Raw genomic sequence first — 18,969 nt, 5'->3', positions numbered from 1 at the left:
GACCAAGGGCAATGTGTCTAGGTTTGCAGACAACACTAAGGTGAGTGGTAAAGCAGAAAGTGCAGAGGATACTGGAAGTCTACAGAGGGATTTGGATAGGTTAAGTGAATGGGCTAGGGTCTGGCAGATGGAATACAATGTTGACAAATGTGAGGTTATCCATTTTGGTAGGAATAACAGCAAAAGGGATTATTATTTAAATGATAAAATATTAAATCATGCTGCTGTGCAGAGAGACCTGGGTGTGCTAGTGCATGAGTCGCAAAAAGTTGGTTTACAGGTGCAACAGGTGATTGAGAAGGCAAATGGAATTTTGTCCTTCATTGCTAGAGGGATGAGTTTAAGACTAGGGAGGTTATGCTGCAGTTGTATAAGGTGTTAGTGAGGCCACACCTGGAGCATTGTGTTCAGTTTTGGTCTCCTTACCTGAGAAAGGACGTACTGGTGCTGGAGGTTGTGCAGAGGAGATTCACTAGGTTAATCCCAGAGCTGAAGGGGTTGGATTACGAGGAGAAGTTGAGTAGACTGGGACTGTACTCATTGGAATTTAAAAGGATGAGGGGGGATCTTATAGAAACACATAAAATTATGAAGGGAATAGATAGGATAGATGCGGGCAGATTGTTTCCACTGGCGGGGGAAAGCAGAACTAGGGGGCATAGCCTCAAAATAAGGGGAAGTAGATTTAGGACTGAGTTTAGGAGGAACCTCTTTACCCAAAGGGCTGTGAATCTATGGAATTCCTTGCCCCGTGAAGCAGTTGAGGCTCCTTCATGAAATGTTTTTAAGATAAAGATAGATAGTTTTTTGAAGAATAAAGGGATTAAGGGGCATGGTGTTCGGGCCGGAAAGTGGAGCTGAGTCCACAAAAGATCAGCCATGATCTCATTGAATGGCGGAGCAGGCTCGAGGGGCCAGATGGCCTGCTCCTAGTTCTTATGTTCTTGTGTTCTTATGATCTGCGGGCGGGCCTGTGCCGTGGGGGCACTCTTTCCCTCCATGCCAGCCTCTGTAGGGCTCCGTCATGGCCGGCGTGGAGACGAAACCCCCTGCGCATGCGTAGGAAACTTGCCAGCGGTTCTGCGCATGCGTAGGAAACTTGCCAGCGGTTCTGCGCATGCGTAGGAAACTTGCCAGCGGTTCTGCGCATGTGCCAACTCATGCCGGCCCACGGCGGCCCTTCAGCGCCAGTTGGTGCGGCGCCAATCCCACCGCTGCCGGCCTAGCCCCCGGATTTGCGGAGGATTCCGCAATTTCCGGGCGGCCCGCCGCTGGAGTGGTTTGCGCCGCTCTTGGCGCCTGCGCGGGCTGTCCCGCCAATTGCTAGAGAATCCCGGCCCCAGCCTTTTGTTTTTTGGTCCTTTGTACCTAAATTTTGGGGAGAATTTTGTAATATCATTCGAAAGCTTAAGGCAACTAAAGGATGTCGAAAACCCATAAAATGAAGACCCTTGCCCCGATGTGAAAGAGGCTTTGGTAAAGACGTGCAGGAGCAAGGGGAGATGTTGAAGGGTGTGGAGGAGGCATTGCCACAGCAAAGCGACCAGTTAACCTCCATGGGAGAAGAGTTGCGGAGGGTGGAGGAAAGTAACAAAAGGCTGAGAACCAAGCTGGAGGTCCTGGAGAACAGGTCACAAAGGCAGAATCTAAGGATCATGGGACTGCCTGAGGCTCCGGAGGACTGGAGGCCTCTGGAGTATTTTGGTGAGATGTTCACTAAGTTGATGGGGGAGGAGAAGGACCCCTCCCTCTACGAGTTGGACAGGGTCCACCGGTCACTCTGGCTGAAACCAAAGGTGAATGAGCCACCAGGACCTGTGATCGTCTGCTTCCACAGTTATCAGGTGAAGGAGAAGGTGCTGAGATGACAAAGCTGAAACGAGAGGTGATGTGGGAAGGTGGTGGTATACGTATACACCAGGATCTCACAGCGGAGCTGGCGCGAAGTTGGCAGCCTTTGGTCGGGCAAAAGCAACATGAGGTTTGGGATAGTCTACCCGGTGAAGCTGAGGGTCACACATAACTGCAGAGGCTACTACTTTGGACGGCAGTGGTTCACGCCGCTCTTGGCGCCTGCGTCGGGCCATCCCGCCAATTGCTAGAGAATCCCGGCCCCAGCCTTTTGTTTTTTATGAAAGATGAAGGACTGGGACTGAATTGAGTTTAGACTTTGACGGTGTTGGGCTTTTTTCTTTTACTTTTTGTTTTTTGCATTGTTGCTGTTTTTTTTCTTTATTATTTTTTTTCTTTTTTGGATGGTTTAGGATTTATCGGTTGGAATTTGTTCCTTTTGGGTTTGAGGAATTATTGTTTTGTGAGTTTGGAAGATTTGGGTATGGGGAGCTAGTGTCGGTTTGTTTTTACTATGTAGGGGAGGGGGCTTTAGCAGGGGCTGCCGCACTAGCAGACACAAGTTGGCTAGTGAATGGGGGAAAAATAGGGGGAGGGGCCATGGCCATTGGAACATGTATGGACAGGTCTCGATGAGCCTAGGAAGTGTGAATGGTGGGGGGATGGGAGTCATACTAGGTGAGGTGGTTTCAAGAAGTGGCTGGGGGTCACTCGGAAGGGGTGGGGTCGGTGGCTGATGGTGACTAGAGGTAGGGCCGGATCCCGTTTGCTGGGTGGGGCCAGGTGTAGTGGGTATGACTGACAGGTGGGGCGGGTGGGGGGAGGGGGGCGGGTGCTGGGGGGGGAGTGAGCGACCCCGCTCTGGGTGATGATGTGGAAAGTGCATGGATTGGAGGGACCGGTGAAATGAGCAAGAGTTTTCTCAAGTTTGAAGAGTTTGAAAGTCGACGTGGTGCTGTTGCAAGAGACCCACCTGAGGGTGAAGGACCAGGTCAGGCTGCGGAAGGGTTTGGTACATCAGGTATTCCACTCGGGCTTTGATAGCAGGGTCTGGGAAGTAGGTGAGTGAGGTGGGTGAGAATGAGGTTCCAGATGGAGAAGGTGATGGTGGATCAGGGGGTAGGTATGTAATAGTAACGGGGGCTTTGGAGGTTGGTGGTTGGTGGTTGTGGTTAGAGTATATGGCCTAATAGGCATGATGTAGGATTTATGTTGGCTGCCGTACCGAATTTGGACATGCACCAGTTAATACTGCGGGGGACTGGAAAACAGTACTGAATGCGAAGGTAGATAGGTCTATGCCTCGTTCACTGACCCCTTCGTGGGGGGATGGGGAGGGGTGCAAAGGTGCTGGCTGTGTTTATGAGGGAGATTGGGAGGGTGGACCCGTGGAGGCTTCTGTACCCGCGGGAAAGAGAGTATTCGATCTTTTCACCAGTACACATGTGTATTCGAGGATACATTATTTTGTTATGGGAAAGGCAGGGGTGAGGAAGACAGAATAGTCTGTGATTGTAATCTCGGACCGTGCACCACATTGGGTGGATGTGGTCCTGGAGAAGGGGCCGGCACAGAGGCCTGCCTCGAGGCTGGACGTGGGGTTGTTGGTGGACCCGAAAGTTTGCGCCAAAATGGGAAAGGTGATTAAGGGCTATGTACGGTTTAATAGGAATGGAGAAGTGTCGGCGTTAGTGCTGTGGGAAGCATTAAAAGCAGTAGTGAGGGGCAAGGTTATCTCATTTAAGGCTCAGGTGGACAGGGAGGCAGGAGAGGAGCGGCGACGGTAGATGGAACCAACTTATCCAGAGATATTCGAGGATGTGGTTGCGGGGGGGCTACTGGCAGAGACTATGGGACAGGCATCCATTTCTCTGTTGCTGAAAAAGGATAAGGACCCAGTAGAGGATGGGTTGTACAGGCCAATATCATTATTGAATGTGCATGCCAAGATTCTGCAGCTTACATTGGAGGAGTGCCTCCTGAAGGTGATAGGGGAGAGCAGACAGGGTTGGTGATGGGCAGACAGTTGTCGTCTGATGTGCGACGTCTGTTGAATATGGTGCTTTCTCTGGCAGAAGGGAAAGAGTTGGAGGTGGTGATGGCACTGGGTGCAGAGAAGGCGTTTGATTGTGTGCAGTGGAGCTATTTCTTTGCGGTGTTGGAGAGGTTTGGGATTGGGCCTAAGTTTGTGGCTTGGGTGAAACTGTTGTATAAGAACTCTATGGCGAGTGTGCGTACAAATGAGATGAATTCAGGGTACTTTCCTCTGCACAGGGGAACGAGGCAGGGGTGCTCCATGTCCCCCCTTCTGTTCGTGCTGGCAATAGAGCCCTTGGCCATTGAGCTGAGGTGCTCAGATAAATGGAGTGGGATTGTGGGGGTGTGGGGGGTGGGTGGGGGGGTGAGGGGTGGAGCATAAGGTGTGTGCTGATGATCTGCTATTGTATATTTATAGGACTGCTTAGGAGATTTGGGACGTTGTCAGGCTACAAGTTAAATTTGGGAAAAAGTGAATGTTTTGTAGTATCTTCTCCGGGGATGGGAGCTGGGGTGGGAGGGTTGGCATTTTGGGTGGCAACAACCCACTTTAGGTATCTGGGAGTGGAGGTGACTCGGGACTGGGCTCGGCTCCGTAAGTTGAACTTCATGAGTTTGGTGCACAGGATTAAGGCGGATTTTCTGATGTGGGATAGTCTTCCCCTATTGTTGGCAGGCCGGGTGCAGGCGGCTAAGGTGAACAATTTGCGACAATTTCTATTCTTGTTTTAGTGCCTACCAGTCTTTTTGCCCAAAATATTTTTTTATGGGGTGGAGAGGCTGATTTTGTCGTTTGTAGTGGGCAGGGAAGATAGCAAGGTTTAGGGGGACAGTGCTCCAGGGAGGGCGATAGTTGGTGGGTTTGGCCCTTCTGTACTTGTTATAATATTACTGGGTAGTGAACACTGAGAAGGTGCGAGCTGGAGTAGGGAGACAGCGGCTTTGTGAGTGAAGATGGAGGCAGTTTTTTGTAAGGGGTCGGTGTTGCAAGCGCTGGCAACGTTGCGCAACGTGGTAACAGGGGGCTGGTTTAGCACAGGGCTAGATCGCTGGTTTTGAAAGCAGACTAGGGCAGGCCAGTAGCACGGTTCAATTCCCGTACCAGCCTCCCCGAACAGGCCCTGGAATGTGGCGACAGTTTTCACAGTAACTTCTTATTTGTGACAAGCGATTTTCATTTCATTTCATTTAAACGGCGCCACTCCCATTTGCCCCGAGGAGATATTCGGGGAGTCTGGTGATAGTGGGCACGTTAAAAATGTGGAGACAGTTTCGGCAGCACTTTAACTTGGAGGCAGGGTTGAAGTTGATGCCAATTCGGAGGAACCATGGGTTTGAGATTGGAAGGATGGATGCAAGGTTTTGGGGATAAGAGGAGCGAGGTGTGGTGGAAGTAAAGGATCTGTTCACGAGTCTGGAGGAGTTGGGGGCGAGGTTTGGGGTGCCTCAAGGGGAGGGTTTTAGGTACATGAGGTGCGAGACTTTGTGAAGAAGGTCTGACCGACCTTTCTGGTAGCACCGCCCGCCTTGTTGCTGGGGGTAATGTCAGTGATGAGGTTGGAGCAGGGGGTCGTCTCGCTGATTTATGGGAGGATTTTGGAGGAGGATAGGGTATCTCTGAGGGGAGTTAAGACCAAGTGGGAAGAGGAGCTGTGGATGGAGCTGGAGGAGCGTGTGGTGTGAGATGCTGCAGAGGTGAATGCCTGAACCTCGTGTGAGGTTGGGATTGATACAGCTAAAAGTATTGCACAGAGCGCACTTGACGAAGTCAAGGATGAGCCGGTTGTTTAAGGGGGTGGAGGATATTGTGAGAGGTGTGGGAGGATTGGGCCCAGCCAATCACGTACACATGTTCTGGTCCTGCCCGAAGTTGGAGAAGTTTTGGGGGTTAATCTTCAGCACTATGTCAGCAATTCCACATGTGGACTTAGAGCCCAATCCCCTGGGGACAATATTCAGAGTGCCAGACTTGCTGGAGCTACAGACGAGAGCGGAGGCAGATGTTTTAGCCTGGAGGTGTTTGGGATGGAGGTCAGCTTCGCCACCCTGTGCCTCGGAATGGCTGGGGGATCGAATGGAATTCTTGCATTTGGAGGAGGTGAAATTTGCTCTGAGGGGACAAGTGAGGGGTTCCTCAATAGATGGGGTTTGCTTGTATTGCATTTTGGGGACCTGGTTGGTGCCAACTGCTGGGGGGGGTAGGGCGGTGGGAAGGCGGAGGATGTGGTGGGGGAGGGAGTTGGGGGGGGGTAGGCCTGGGGTTCTGTTTTATTTTCAGTTGGTTGTATTTTGTAAATGTTATGTGTGTGATATGTTTAATCGTTAAAATGTTAAAATTTGAACATTTGAATAAAAATATATAGTTTTTACTATGAATGGAATCAGGGCGGCACGGTGGTTAACACTGCTGCCTCACGGCGCCAAGGACCCGGGTTCGATCCCAGCCCCGGGTCACTGCCCATTGTCATGATATTCAAACACACATCATAACACATACATAATGATAGACAGACCAACGGACCAATTAGCACACATAACACGACAGCCAATCACAGACAAGAGCAGACACAGTATAAGACAAGAAACACAACACTTCCTGGGCAGTCCATCTGGAGACAGCACAGGGCCAGGACCTCATAGCAAGACACTCACACAGTCACAACGTGCTGAGTACCAAGTCTGATGTATAAATAGTTGAATGGAATAAAACTGCATTGTACCAATGGCAACCGTGTTGGTTCGTCTGTACCTCAGAGCACCCAACACTTCACCCATGTGGAGTTTGCACATTCTCCCCATGTCTGCGTGGATCTCACCTCCACAACCCAAAGATGTGCATGGTAGGTAAATTGGCCATGCTAAATTGCCTCTTAATAATAAAAAAATACCATGAATGGAATCCTGTTGAACTATGCATGAAGCTAATTTCATAGAAGGGTAACATGGACTGTATGTTTAATTAACAACCATTCTGTGAAATACCCATGTAGGCAGTCAGAAAAGCTTGCGAGAGCCTTTGCTCAGGCAGGTTCAGAAGTCAGAAATTCTGGTGGACAGATTAAATACTCAGAAATCACTGATTTGGGTAATGTGTCGTGTTCTGTATTTTGCATCATTACATATAGTAACTTTTGCCAAATGAAATAAGTAAATTTGATCAGAACGCTTAATGCTATGTGTGCTCACCTTAGTGTGAAATACAATTCATTCAAATCTCCCCATACTTAATCATAACTTGGTCAGCTGTAGGAGAGTTTGAAAAAGAGAAAAGAAAACATGCATTTGTATAACACTTTCCACACTGGACATCTCAAAGTACTTTACAGTCAATGAAGTACTTTTGAAGTGCGGTCACTGATTGTAACGGAGGAAATGAGGTGTTCAAACAGCATTTTAAACATTTTGGCATCAGAGAGAGTGCAGTAAAGATTTACGAAAATGGTTCTGGGGATGGGAGACTTCAGAATCGAGGATAGAAGGCGAAGCTGGGACTGTTCTCCTCAGGGAAGCCTGAGAGGAGATTCAATAGAGGTTTTCAAAATCATAAAGAGGTTTGGACAGAGTAAACAGGAAGAAACCTCCCATTCATGGCAGCATCAAGAACCAGAGGACACTGATATAACGTGACTGATAAAAATACCAGAGGTGACATGAGGAGAAAACAGCAAGTATTTAGAATCTGAAATAGACTACCTGACAGGGTAGTGGAGGCAGATATAATTGTGCATTTCAAAAAGGAATTGGATAATTATCTCAAGAGAGAGGATTTGAAGGGCTATGGAGAAAAACAGGAGAAGGGGACTGGCTGAGTTACTCTTGCAGAGAGCCTGCATACACAGAATGGGCTGGATGGTTTCCTTCTGTGTTGCAACCATTCTATGATTTTACTATTTAAGAAGATGACATATTGGAAGGAAAGTAAAATGTAAAAATCGGTACATGTGCCATCTTTCTTGTTTAGCTCTAACTTCAGAAGAACATGACTTCAATTTCTTACACCCTTTTTTTTTCACCTGCATTTCTTTTCTTTCATACAATATTTTATATTATAATTTGTAAATATTGGCTATCTGCTTTATATATTGACCGAACAATTTGAATAACTGATAAAAGTTAAGTCTAGCATTTGGAGTTTCTAGTACGTTTTGAATCATAATTCATAAACCAACTATGACACAGATACAATTCTACAGATACAAGTTGGATCCCATTAATTATAAGCACCATGGGCGCGATTCTCCACCCCCACGCCGAAGTGGCCGCGCCGTCGTGAACGCCGTCGAGGTTCACGACGGCGCGGAACGGCCCCGGTCGCGACCGATTCAGGCCCTGACAATGGGCCAGTATCGGGGCCGCGTCATCTACCCGCGCGAGGCCTTGTTGCCCGCGTAAAAGCGGCGCCGATTAGATGACGCGGCCGGCGCCGCATAACGGACGTCATCCACGCATGCGCGGGTTGGCCGGCGCCAACCCGCGCATGCGTGGTTGCCGTCCTGTCCACATCCGCCCCGCAAAAAGATGGGGGACGGATCTTGCGGGGCGGCGGAAGGAAGGAGGTCCTCCTTCAGCGAGGACGGCCCGACGATCGGTGGGCACCGATCGCGGGCCACCCCACATTTAAGGTACCCCCCGGTGCAGGATCCCCCCTCGCCCCCCCACAGGCCGCCCCCCACCCCCCCCAGCATTCACTCACCGCCCACGACTGTAGCGACCAGGTGTGGACGGCGCTGGGGGGAACCCGCAGTTTTGGCCTGGCCGCTCGGCCCATCCGGGCCTCAGAATCGCGGGGGTGCTGGAGAATCGCCATTTTGGGTATCTCCGGTGATTCTCCGGCCTGCGGCCCGCGAAACTCGACTGGCCCGTTCCCGCCGCTCGGGAGAATCGCGGGAGGGCGTCAGACCGGCGGCCCCGGAAATTTCGGCGGCCCAGGCGATTCTCCCAACCAGCGAGGGAGTGGAGAATCACGCCCCATAAATTAGGTAAAGTTAATTCGGTAAATACATTTTAAACAAGATGGGTTCAATAACATTGATATTTTATGATTGCAGCTCGGAATATTAGTGGTTTCTGATTTAAGTAGATACTTTCCTCAAACAGATTTTCAAAGAAAAATAGTAGCAATATTTACAATGTGATTTAACATAACCTCTATAAAGTATGAAATATGTTTCGTGGAAGTAACATTCCATTATTGAAGAGCATTTATGACATTATCCATATTCAGATCTTCTCCACCTAATTTGTGCTTACTGACTTTGCAATATGTATCAGGAGATAGAGACTGCAGCACCTCAGAAAACAAAATGCAAGTGTAAACACCCTAATATGATTCCTTTTATTACAGGTTTTGATAGTTTGTTAGCTTTGCTGGATACTGCTGCAGATATTCGAGCTTACTTTCAGTGCGTATCAACCCTTGTGCATCTCTTCGTGTTTCAAGTAAGATATTTGCTGGAAATAATAATAATTATATCACTTATGTTATGGTATATATTGGAGGTTAAAATTTATTGTGTCCCTTATGTCTGAGCACTTAGTCATCCCCAGATTGTCAAGACAAATATAATGGGCTGGATTCTCCGTAGCCCGACGCCGAAATGGTGTTTGCCGATTGGGCGGAGAATGGATTTTTGTGCTGAAATCCGCCAGTTTGACGCCAGTCTGCCATGCTCAGCCCCCCTCAAACTGGTGCCATCGTGACTCGCACCGCGTGCCATTTCTTTTTTTTAAATAATATTTTATTAAGGTATTTGAACATTTTTATAACAGTAACAAAAACAATGACATCAAGTTGGTAAAATAAACATTCCCCCCCCCCCCCCCAGCCCAATCTTCACACACCTCAACCATACAACAACAACCCCTTGGAATACTGCATCTGCTGACATTTTTAATTTTCCCCAAGAAAGTCGACGAACGGCTGCCACCTCCGGGAGAACCCTAACATTGACCCTCTTAAGGCAAACTTTATTTTCTCAAGACTGAGAAACCCAGCCATGTCACTAACCCAGGTCTCTACACTCGGGGGCTTCGAGTCCCTCCACATTAATAAGATCCGTCTCCGGGCTACCAGGGAGGCAAAGGCCAAGACGTCGGCCCCTTTTGCCCCCTGAACTCCCGGCTCTTCCGACACTCCAAAGATCGCTACCTCCGGACTCGGTACCACCCGTGTTTTTAGTACCGTGGACATTGCCTTAGCAAAACTCTGCCAAAACCCTCCAAGCTTCGGGCATGCCCAAAACATGTGGACATGATTTTCTGGGTTTCCCGTGCACCTCGCACACCTATCCTCTACCCCGAAAAACCTGCTCATCCTAGCCGCTGTCATGTGTGCCCAGTGCATTACTTTAAATTGTATCAGGCTAAGCCTGGCGCATGATGAGGATGTATTAACCCTGCTTAGGGCATCCGCCCACAGACCCGCCTCTATCTCTCCTCCTAGCTCGTCTTCCCATTTGCCCTTCTGCTCCTCCACCGGAGTTTCCTCCGCCTCCGATAGCTCCTGGTAAATATCCGATACCTTCCCCTCTCCCACCCAGGTACTGGAAACTACTCTATCCTGTATCCCCCGTGGCGGCAGCAGCGGAAAGGCCGGCACCTGTTTTCGCAGGAAGTCGTGCACCTGCAAATACCTAAAACCATTCCCTGCTGGCAATTTAAATTTATCCTCCAAAGCTTTCTAGCTGGGAAAGCTCCCATTTACAAATAGATCCCCCATCCTTCTAATTCCTGCCCTCTGCCAACTCCGGAACCCGCTATCTAGCCTACCCGGTACAAACCTGTGGTTGTTATAAATCGGGGTCCAAATCGATGCTCCCTCCACTCTCTTATATCTCCTAAACTGCCCCCAGACCCTGCCACTACCACCGGACTTGTGGAATATCGGGCCGACGAGAATGGCAGAGGTGCCGTTACCAATGTTCCCAGACTGGTGTCTTTACATGACGCCGCCTCCATCCGCTCCCATGCCGACCCCTCCCCCACTACCCACTTCCTGATCATGGCTATATTAGCTGCCCAGTAGTAATTGCAGAGGTTCGGCGCGCCAACCCACCCTCCCCCCGACTGCGCTCCAGCAACACTTTCTTCACTTGCGGAGTTTTACTCGCCCACACAAAGCCCAAAATAATCTTATTCACCCGTTTGAAAAAGGCCTCGGGGATGAGGATGGGGAGGCACTGAAAGACAAACAGAAATCTGGGTAGGACCATCATTTTCACGATCTGTACCCTCCCCACCAGTGAAAACAGGAACACGTCCCATCTCTTGTCCCCTTCCATTTGTTCTACCAACCGGGATAGGTTTAACTTGAGTAGTACCTCCCATTTCCGGGACACCTGGATTCCCAGATATCGAAAGCTCTTCCCTACCATTCTAAGTGGCAGCTATCCCAGTCTCTTCTCCTGCCCTCTTGCCTGGATCGCAAACATCTCGCTTTTCTCCATGTTCAATTTATACCCCGGAAAATTGCCAAATTTCCACAAGATTCGCATTACTTCCCCCACCCCCCCCACCCCCAACGGGTCCAAAATGTACAAGAGCAGATCATCTACGTAGAGCGAGACCCGGTGCTCCCCCCCCCCCCCCCCCCCCCGAACCAGCCCTTTCCAGTTCCTAAAGGCTCTTAACGCCATGGCCAATGGCTCTATGGCCAGTGCAAACAGTAACGGGGAGAGGGGGCACCCTTGCCTCGTCCCTCGGTGTAGTTCAAAATACCCTGACCTCAGCCGGTTTGTACGCACACTCGCTACTGGTGCCTGATAGAGCAACTGCACCCAGTCAATAAAGCCCTCACCAAACCCAAACCTTCCCAGCACCTCCCACAGGTAATTCCACTCCACCTGATCAAAAGCCTTCTCCGCATTCATCGCGACCACCACCTCCGCCTCCTCTCCTTATGAGAGCATTGTAATAACATTTAGAAGTCTTCGAACGTTGGCCTTGAGTTCCCTGCCCTTAAAAAATCCCATCTGGTCTTCCCCTATCACCCCCGGGACACAGTCCTCTATCTTTGTGGCCAGTATTTTAGCCAGCAGTTTGGCATCCACATTCAGTAGAGAAATCGGCCTGTATGACTCGCATTGCTCCGGATCCTTCTCCCATTTCAAGATCAATGAAATCGAGGCCTGCGACATTGTTGGGGGGGAGGACTCCCTTCTCTCTTGCTTTGTTAAATGTCCTCACCAACAGTGGGCCCAATATCTCTGAAAACTTCTTATAGAATTCCACCGGGTAGCCGTCAGGTCCCAGGGCCTTGCCCGACTGCATGCCCTCCAGCCCCTTGATTATATCCTCAATCTCACTTGGGGCCCCCAGCCCCTCCACCAGGTCCTCCTCCACCCTTGGGAACTGATCCAGAAATTGCCTCATCCCCTCCAGCCCAGCCGGGGGTTCTGACTCATATAATTTACTATAAAAGTCCTTAAACACCTCGTTCACCCCCGCTGGATCCAGGACAGTATTACCGTCTCTACTCTTTACTTTACCTATCTCCCCGGACGCCTCTCTTTTCCTGAGCTGGTGCGCCAACATTCTGCTTGCCTTTTCCCCGCACTCATAGATCGCCCCACTTGCCTTCCTCAACTGTTCCATTGCTTTCCCTGTGGTCAACAGCCAAAACTCCACCTGTAACCTCCGCCGCTCCCTCAGTAGCCCCGCGTCCGGGGCCTCCGAGTATCTCCTGTCCACCTGGAGTATCTCCTCCACTAATCTATCCCTCTCAGCCCGTTCCACCTTTTCTCTGTGGGCCCGTATCGAGATTAATTCCCCTCTGACTACTGCCTTCAAACTTCCCAGTCCGTCGCTGCAGAGACCTCCCACGTATCATTTGTTTCCAGGTAGTTCGGGATGGACTTGTTAACCCGCCCACAGACTGCCTCGTCCGCTAGCAACCCCACATCCAGTCTCCACAGCGGGCGTTGCCCTCTCTCCACACTAACCCGTAGATCCACCCAGTGCGGGGCATGATCCGACACTGCAATTGCCGAGTCCTCAGTATCCACCATCTTCGGTATTAGCGCCCTGCCCAGAACAAAAAAGTCGATGCGAGAGTATACCTTGTGGACATGTGAAAAAAAGGAAAACTCCTTCGCCCTCGGCCGTGCAAACCTCCATGGGTCTACTCCCCCCATCTGTTCCATAAAACCCTTCAATTCCTTTGCTGCAGCCGGCCTCCTCCCTGTCCTGGATTTTGACCGGTCCAATTCCGGATCAATGACTGTGTTGACGTCCCCTCCCATGATCAGGTTATGTGACTCTAAATCTGGGATCTTACCGAACACCTGCCTCATAAATTCCAATTCGGATCATATATGTTCACAAGTACCACTCGCACCCCCTCCAGCTTCCCACTCACCATTATGTACCTACCCCCCATGTCTGACACGATTCTCCCTGTCTCAAATGCCACTCGTTTGCTGATCAAGATCGCTACCCCCCTGGTCTTTGAGTCCAGTCCTGAGTGGAACACTTTTCTAACCCACCCCTTCCTCAATCTCGTCTGGTCTGTAACCTTTAGATGTGTCTCTTGTAGCATTGCCACGTCCGCCTTCAGTTCCCTCAAATGCGCGAACATGCGCGCCCTCTTGAGCGGCCCATTCAGTCCTCTCACGTTCCATGTGATTAGCCTGGACGGGGGGCTTCCAACACCCCCCCCACCCGCCGACTAGCCATCACCCTTTTTAGGCCAACCTCGAGCTCCGCTTCCTCGAGTCCCCACTCGGGCTGTCGCCGTTCCCGACCTCCCATTTGTCCCCTAGTAACAGTTCCTCCCCTATCAGCATAGCAGCTACCCCCCCTCTCCCTCCGCCCCTAGCAACAACACTAAAAATCCAATCCCCCAACTCAAGCTCCAGCTTAATACCTGTCCACCCCCCACTGCGCTTCCGAGAGTCAGCTGACCCATGCAGACCCGTTAGCTCCCGCCCCTGGTACCAAGCAGTCTGTCTCCCTATTGTACTCTCCTCTCTTCCCCCCACATGAATATCACATTCCCCAGTAAACAAACAGAAAAAAACCAGTGAAGAAACAATCACTTTAGAAACATAGTCACCCAAAAAGCAGAACTAAATTCAAAGCCCACCCCCCTCTAACAAGGTCCCTGCAAGACAGATCAACATTTAAACCTCCACACAGCCCATTATTTCACATAGAGCTACTTAAATTTTTACAATCCAGCACCGCAAATCGCTGCCACAGTACTTAAGGTTTAAGTGTCTTTTAATTCGCCTCCAGCTTCATTTCTTTAATAAAGGTCCATACTTCGTCTGGCGGTTCAAAGTAGAAGTCCTGTTCCTCATGCGTGACCCACAAGCAGGCTAGGTACAGCATCCCGAACTTCACCCCCTTCTTAAAGAGGGTCGCTTATGCCCAATTGAACCCAGCTCGCCTCTTGGCCAAATCCGCTCCCAGGTCCTGATCATTGTGTAACTCACAGTTCTCCCACTTGCTGCTCCGTTCTTTCTTGGCCCACCGCAAAACGTGTTCCTTGTCCATGAAACGGTGTCCATGGCCCTCGGCGGTTTATTCGCTCTGGGCTTCCTCGCGAGGGCTCTGTGCGCTCTGTCCAATTCCAGGGGCCGAGGGAACACCCCAGCCCCCATCAACTTCTCCAACATGTCCGTCACATAGGCCCTCACATCCGATCCCTCAGTGCCTTCAGGGAGGCCAACAATTCTGAGATTCTGCCTCCTGGAGTTTACTAATGGTTTCTCCGCCCCCCTCATTGGGGAAGCTCATACTCCCACGGGATTGTGAGATTGTCATTAGTCCCCAGCCAATGGTAGGTAGGCAGGTTATAACACCTTGTTGCCCAGATCATGTGTGGTTGCTGACCTCAGGCGATGGGATTCCTCAGCTGGAGGCGAATGGGAGTTGCTGGTTTCAGTTAGAAGGGAGCTGGCCACAACTTGATCCTCGGTGCTGGTGGCCTTAAACATGCCTCCAGCACTTGCCTCCATGTCAGTTGACAATGTGACCACCGCCTCCAGAGCAGGGTGATTGGCAACCTGGCCTGCCAGTTATTAGTTGGCTGGCCGATGCAGGATCACTCAGCAACTGGAGGTCGAATGTGAGGTCATATGCCACCGCTTTCAGTTCTGTCTCCACATCTCCACCTGGTCTCATAAAATTCTGGCCTTTGTTTCAAATGCTGCAACTAATATCATTTTTGATAGTATTCATAGTATAGATTTTATACTACCCTATACTGATGTACAGCGCTCTATTTTCATCCAGTAATTTTCATGTGAAAGAAAAGATACCACTGATCAGTACCATATCACATTTTGCGATTTTCTTCAGTCTAGTGATCGCTTGTGTTAAATAAAATGATATAAATTTCCTTCTGTCAATCCTAGTCTTGGATAGGCCAGTAGATGGTGTGGCAGAGTGGTGCAGGTTGATAATCTATCCAGTTATCTAAGGGGAAACTTTTCACTCCACTGGATCACCTAATAAAGCTAAGGACTTAGAATGATGGAAACTGTGGGGAGATTTTCCCCATGTACAGATAAGGGCCAGGATTCTCCAATAACGGGGCTATGTCACCATGCCCGCGAGAAAACGGGCGCGAATCACTCCGGACATTTTTCTAGAAAGTCCGGGGTGATTCTCCGATTTTAAAGAGTGCGTGTAACCTGGCCACCCCCTACCCCTGGTCACCCACCACCAGTCCTCCCAGCTCTAGCAGATGCTCCCCTCCAGCCAACGGCACGTGTCCCGGCCGAGTGTGGCGGTCCTGGAGACAGTCCACAGCTGGCACACCGGGTTTCCGACCGCTGGGACCACAGGTGTCATCGGGAACTCGGTCCATCAGGGGCGGAGCATCATGGGTGAGGCAGCCAATGACGTGCCAACGCTGTTGAAATGGCACGCGCTGGGACTTACTGTGGCGGCCATGGAGGGATGGGTTGCACATTTGATAGCTCCCGCCTGTAACGGACTTTTGGACCTTTTCCCCCCTGTTTTTTTCGTGATTTTATGGGATAAAGCAGTGAAGAGTGAGACAGTAAGGAGAAATCTCCCTCCGGTGTATGGAGAATTGGACCAGAAGTGGACGTGTGAGATGACAAAGGCCTATAAGGGAGACGCAAGCAGAACTGGTAAAACGGGACAGCATGGCGGAGGGCATGGACCATGGGGAAGACGGCACAGTGGTCGACGGAGCAGCTGGTGAAGATTTTCGAGGATTGCTTCACCAAGCTGAAGAAGGACACGCTGGACCCGATTAAGGCTTCGATTGATCAAGTGGTTCAGAATCAGGGAACCCACGGGAGAGCGATCCAGGAGGTCGAACAAAAGTTGTCCGAGCACGAGGAGTACATAACCGTGCTGGAAAGCAAGCTGGAGATGATGAACGACCGCCAGAGAAGAATGCAGGAGAAGCTGGAGGACCTGAACAATATCACCGAAAATGAGCGCCAGGTGGTCGTATTGCTCACCGCCTACGGCCCGCATACGTTTGGGGTGATTAGGAGCCTTACGTACCCAGCTGCGCCGGACCCCAAAACGTTTGATGAACATGTGAATATAGTGGGGCAACATTTTAACCCAACCCCGTCCACGATAGTCCAGCGTTACCGGTTTAATACCGCTGAGAGGACCCCTGGAGAATCCCTTGATGATTTTCTATCCAGGCTACGCAGGATTGCGGAGTACTGTGACTATGGTGAGACCTTGTCAGAAATGTTACGCGACCGTTTGGTTTGCGGTATTAACAATGCGGCCATCCAGAGAAAGTTGTTAGCTGAGCCAACATTGACTTTTCAACAGGCCATTCAAATAGTATTGTCCCGAGAGAGCGCAGAACGAGGAGTGCAGGAGCTACAGGGAATGGAAGTGCATGCCTTGGGGTGCAACCCCATCCGTCCGAAAACGTCCCCCCGCACTCCTGCGGTACCTTGGGCGAGGCGACGTCCGGACCGACGCCAGTAGCCGTCGGACCTTCCTCCCTGAAGGGAGCCTTCTCTAGAACCAATGGATGAGGAGCCATGTCCGTGTCAGACTTGTAGGCGCCGACCCCATCGCGGACGCCAGTCCTGGGGGCGCCAGAGGCGCCGTCGTTCCGACCGAAACTGGGACCAGCCCAGGGGCCGTACCTTCCATGTGGATGAACCTGTGGCGACTACTCCTGAGGACGTGGAGACGGAGGGCAACTGCCTGCAGCAGCATTGTGTGGCAGCTCCCCATGTGGCCCCCATTAAGGTGACAGTACGGGTCAATGGTCACCCGCTTAAGATGGAGTTGGACACTGGCGCAGCGGTCTCCGTGATCGCCCAGAGGACATTCGACCGCATCAAGCAGGGTATACAGTCCCTTACATTAACCGACTCACAGGCCAGGTTGGCCACCTACACGAGGGAACCACTGGACATTGCAGGGACTACAATGACCCCTGTTGTGTATGGACGCAAGGAGGGGCGTTTCCCACTTATTGTGGTGCGCGGCCATGGGCCCAGCCTGTTCGGTCGGGACTGGTTGCGCCATTTGCGGTTGCAATGGCAGCACATCCTCCAAACAGTTTCTGAAGGGTTGACTGAGGTGCTAGGATGATACCCAGATATATTCCAGCCTGGTTTGGGGAAAATAAGCCCGTATCCAAGTCGAACCAGGAGCCACGCTATTTCCGGGCGCGCCCGGTGCCTTACGCCTTGTTCGAGAAGGTAGAAGGGGAGCTCACTCATTTGGAGAGTTTGGGTATTATCAGGCCCGTCCGTTTTGCTGACTGGGCAGCACCAATTGTACCTGTAATGAAGCCAGATGCCACAGTTCAAGCAAAGCTTGCAGGCGGACTCTCCTTCACAAAATTAGATATGAGTCACGCCTACCTACAGTTGGAGCTGGACCTTGCCTCCCGACCATATGTAACGATTAATACACACCGGGGCCTGTATGAATATACACGGTTGCCTTTTGGAGTATCCTCTGCCTGCGCTATTTTTCAACGTGTTATGGAGGGCATTTTGAGAGGTTTACCACGTATTGCTGTCTACTTAGATGACGTTTTGATTACAGGGCGTCGGAGCAGGAACATTTGGAAAATCTGGAGGCTGTCCTTAGACGCTTTTCTGAGGCAGGAGTCCGTTTACGTCGCACAAAGTGCGTATTTCAGGCAAAGGAAGTAGTCTACCTAGGTTATCGGGTCGACCGCGAAGGTTTGCACCCCATCGCAGAGAAGGTGCGTGCGATTCAACAGGCCCCCGCCCTGACTGACACTTCTCATCTTCGTTCTTTTCTCGGTCTCGTAAACTATTACGGGAAGTTCCTCCCCAATCTGGCAACTACGCTGGCCCCAGTACACCTTCTGCTAAAGAAAAATCACACCTGGGTTTGGGGTCAGCCGCAAGAAGCCGCTTTCCGGCGAGTAAAGCAACAATTGTCGTCGTCTGGATTACTAACCCACTATGATCCTGGAAAGCCTTTGCTCGTCAAATGTGATGCATCCCCGTATGGTACTGGGCCGTCCTGTCCCACAAGATGGAGAACGGGGCCGAGCGACCGATACTTTCACCTCCCGCACATTGACTGCAGCGGAGAAAAAGTACACGCAGATCGAGAAGGAGGGCCTGGCAGTGGTTTTTGCGGTGAAACGCTTCCACCAGTACATGTATGGCCGCTATTTCACTATCGTGACTGATCATAGGCCTCTGCTGGGACTTTTCAGAGAGGATAAGCCAATACCGCCCATTGCTTCCGCACGGATCCAGCGCTGGGCTTTGTTGCTTGTTGCATACGAGTATTCCCTGGGGCACAAACCAGGAATGCAGATAGCAAATGCCGATGCACTGAGCCGATTGCCTTTATCGACCGGCCCCATGTCGACCCCCACGACCGGTGAGGTGGTTGCAACCCTAAATTTTATGGACACCTTGCCTGCCACGGCATCACAAATCCGTGAGTGGACCCAGATGGAGCCAGTCCTGTCAAAGGTTCGGCACATAGTCCTGTATGTTGGGCAGCATAGACAGCTCCCAGGCGTGTTGCGGGCATTTTCCTCCAAGCTGTCAGAATTCAGCGTGGAAGACGGCATCCTCTTGTGGGGGACGCGTGTGATTGTCCCGGAAAAAGGCCAGGAGTTGATAC

General features: G+C 50.8%; 1 protein-coding gene across 1 annotated transcript in view; it reads left to right on the top strand.

Annotated features, from left to right (window-relative positions):
• Window positions 1-18,969, top strand: part of LOC140391324 (DNA-binding protein RFX8-like) — a 110,387-nt gene that overhangs the window by 56,245 nt on the left and 35,173 nt on the right. The window contains exons 6-8 of the mRNA XM_072475911.1: window positions 3,927-4,107; window positions 6,879-6,973; window positions 9,233-9,327. Coding sequence (XP_072332012.1) covers window positions 3,927-4,107; window positions 6,879-6,973; window positions 9,233-9,327 — 371 coding nt within the window. The remainder of the gene's footprint in view (window positions 1-3,926; window positions 4,108-6,878; window positions 6,974-9,232; window positions 9,328-18,969) is intronic.

The sequence above is a fragment of the Scyliorhinus torazame genome, chromosome 15, assembly GCF_047496885.1.
Source record: "Scyliorhinus torazame isolate Kashiwa2021f chromosome 15, sScyTor2.1, whole genome shotgun sequence".
Lineage (NCBI taxonomy): Eukaryota > Metazoa > Chordata > Chondrichthyes > Carcharhiniformes > Scyliorhinidae > Scyliorhinus > Scyliorhinus torazame.
This window is presented reverse-complemented; position numbering and strand designations above follow the sequence as displayed.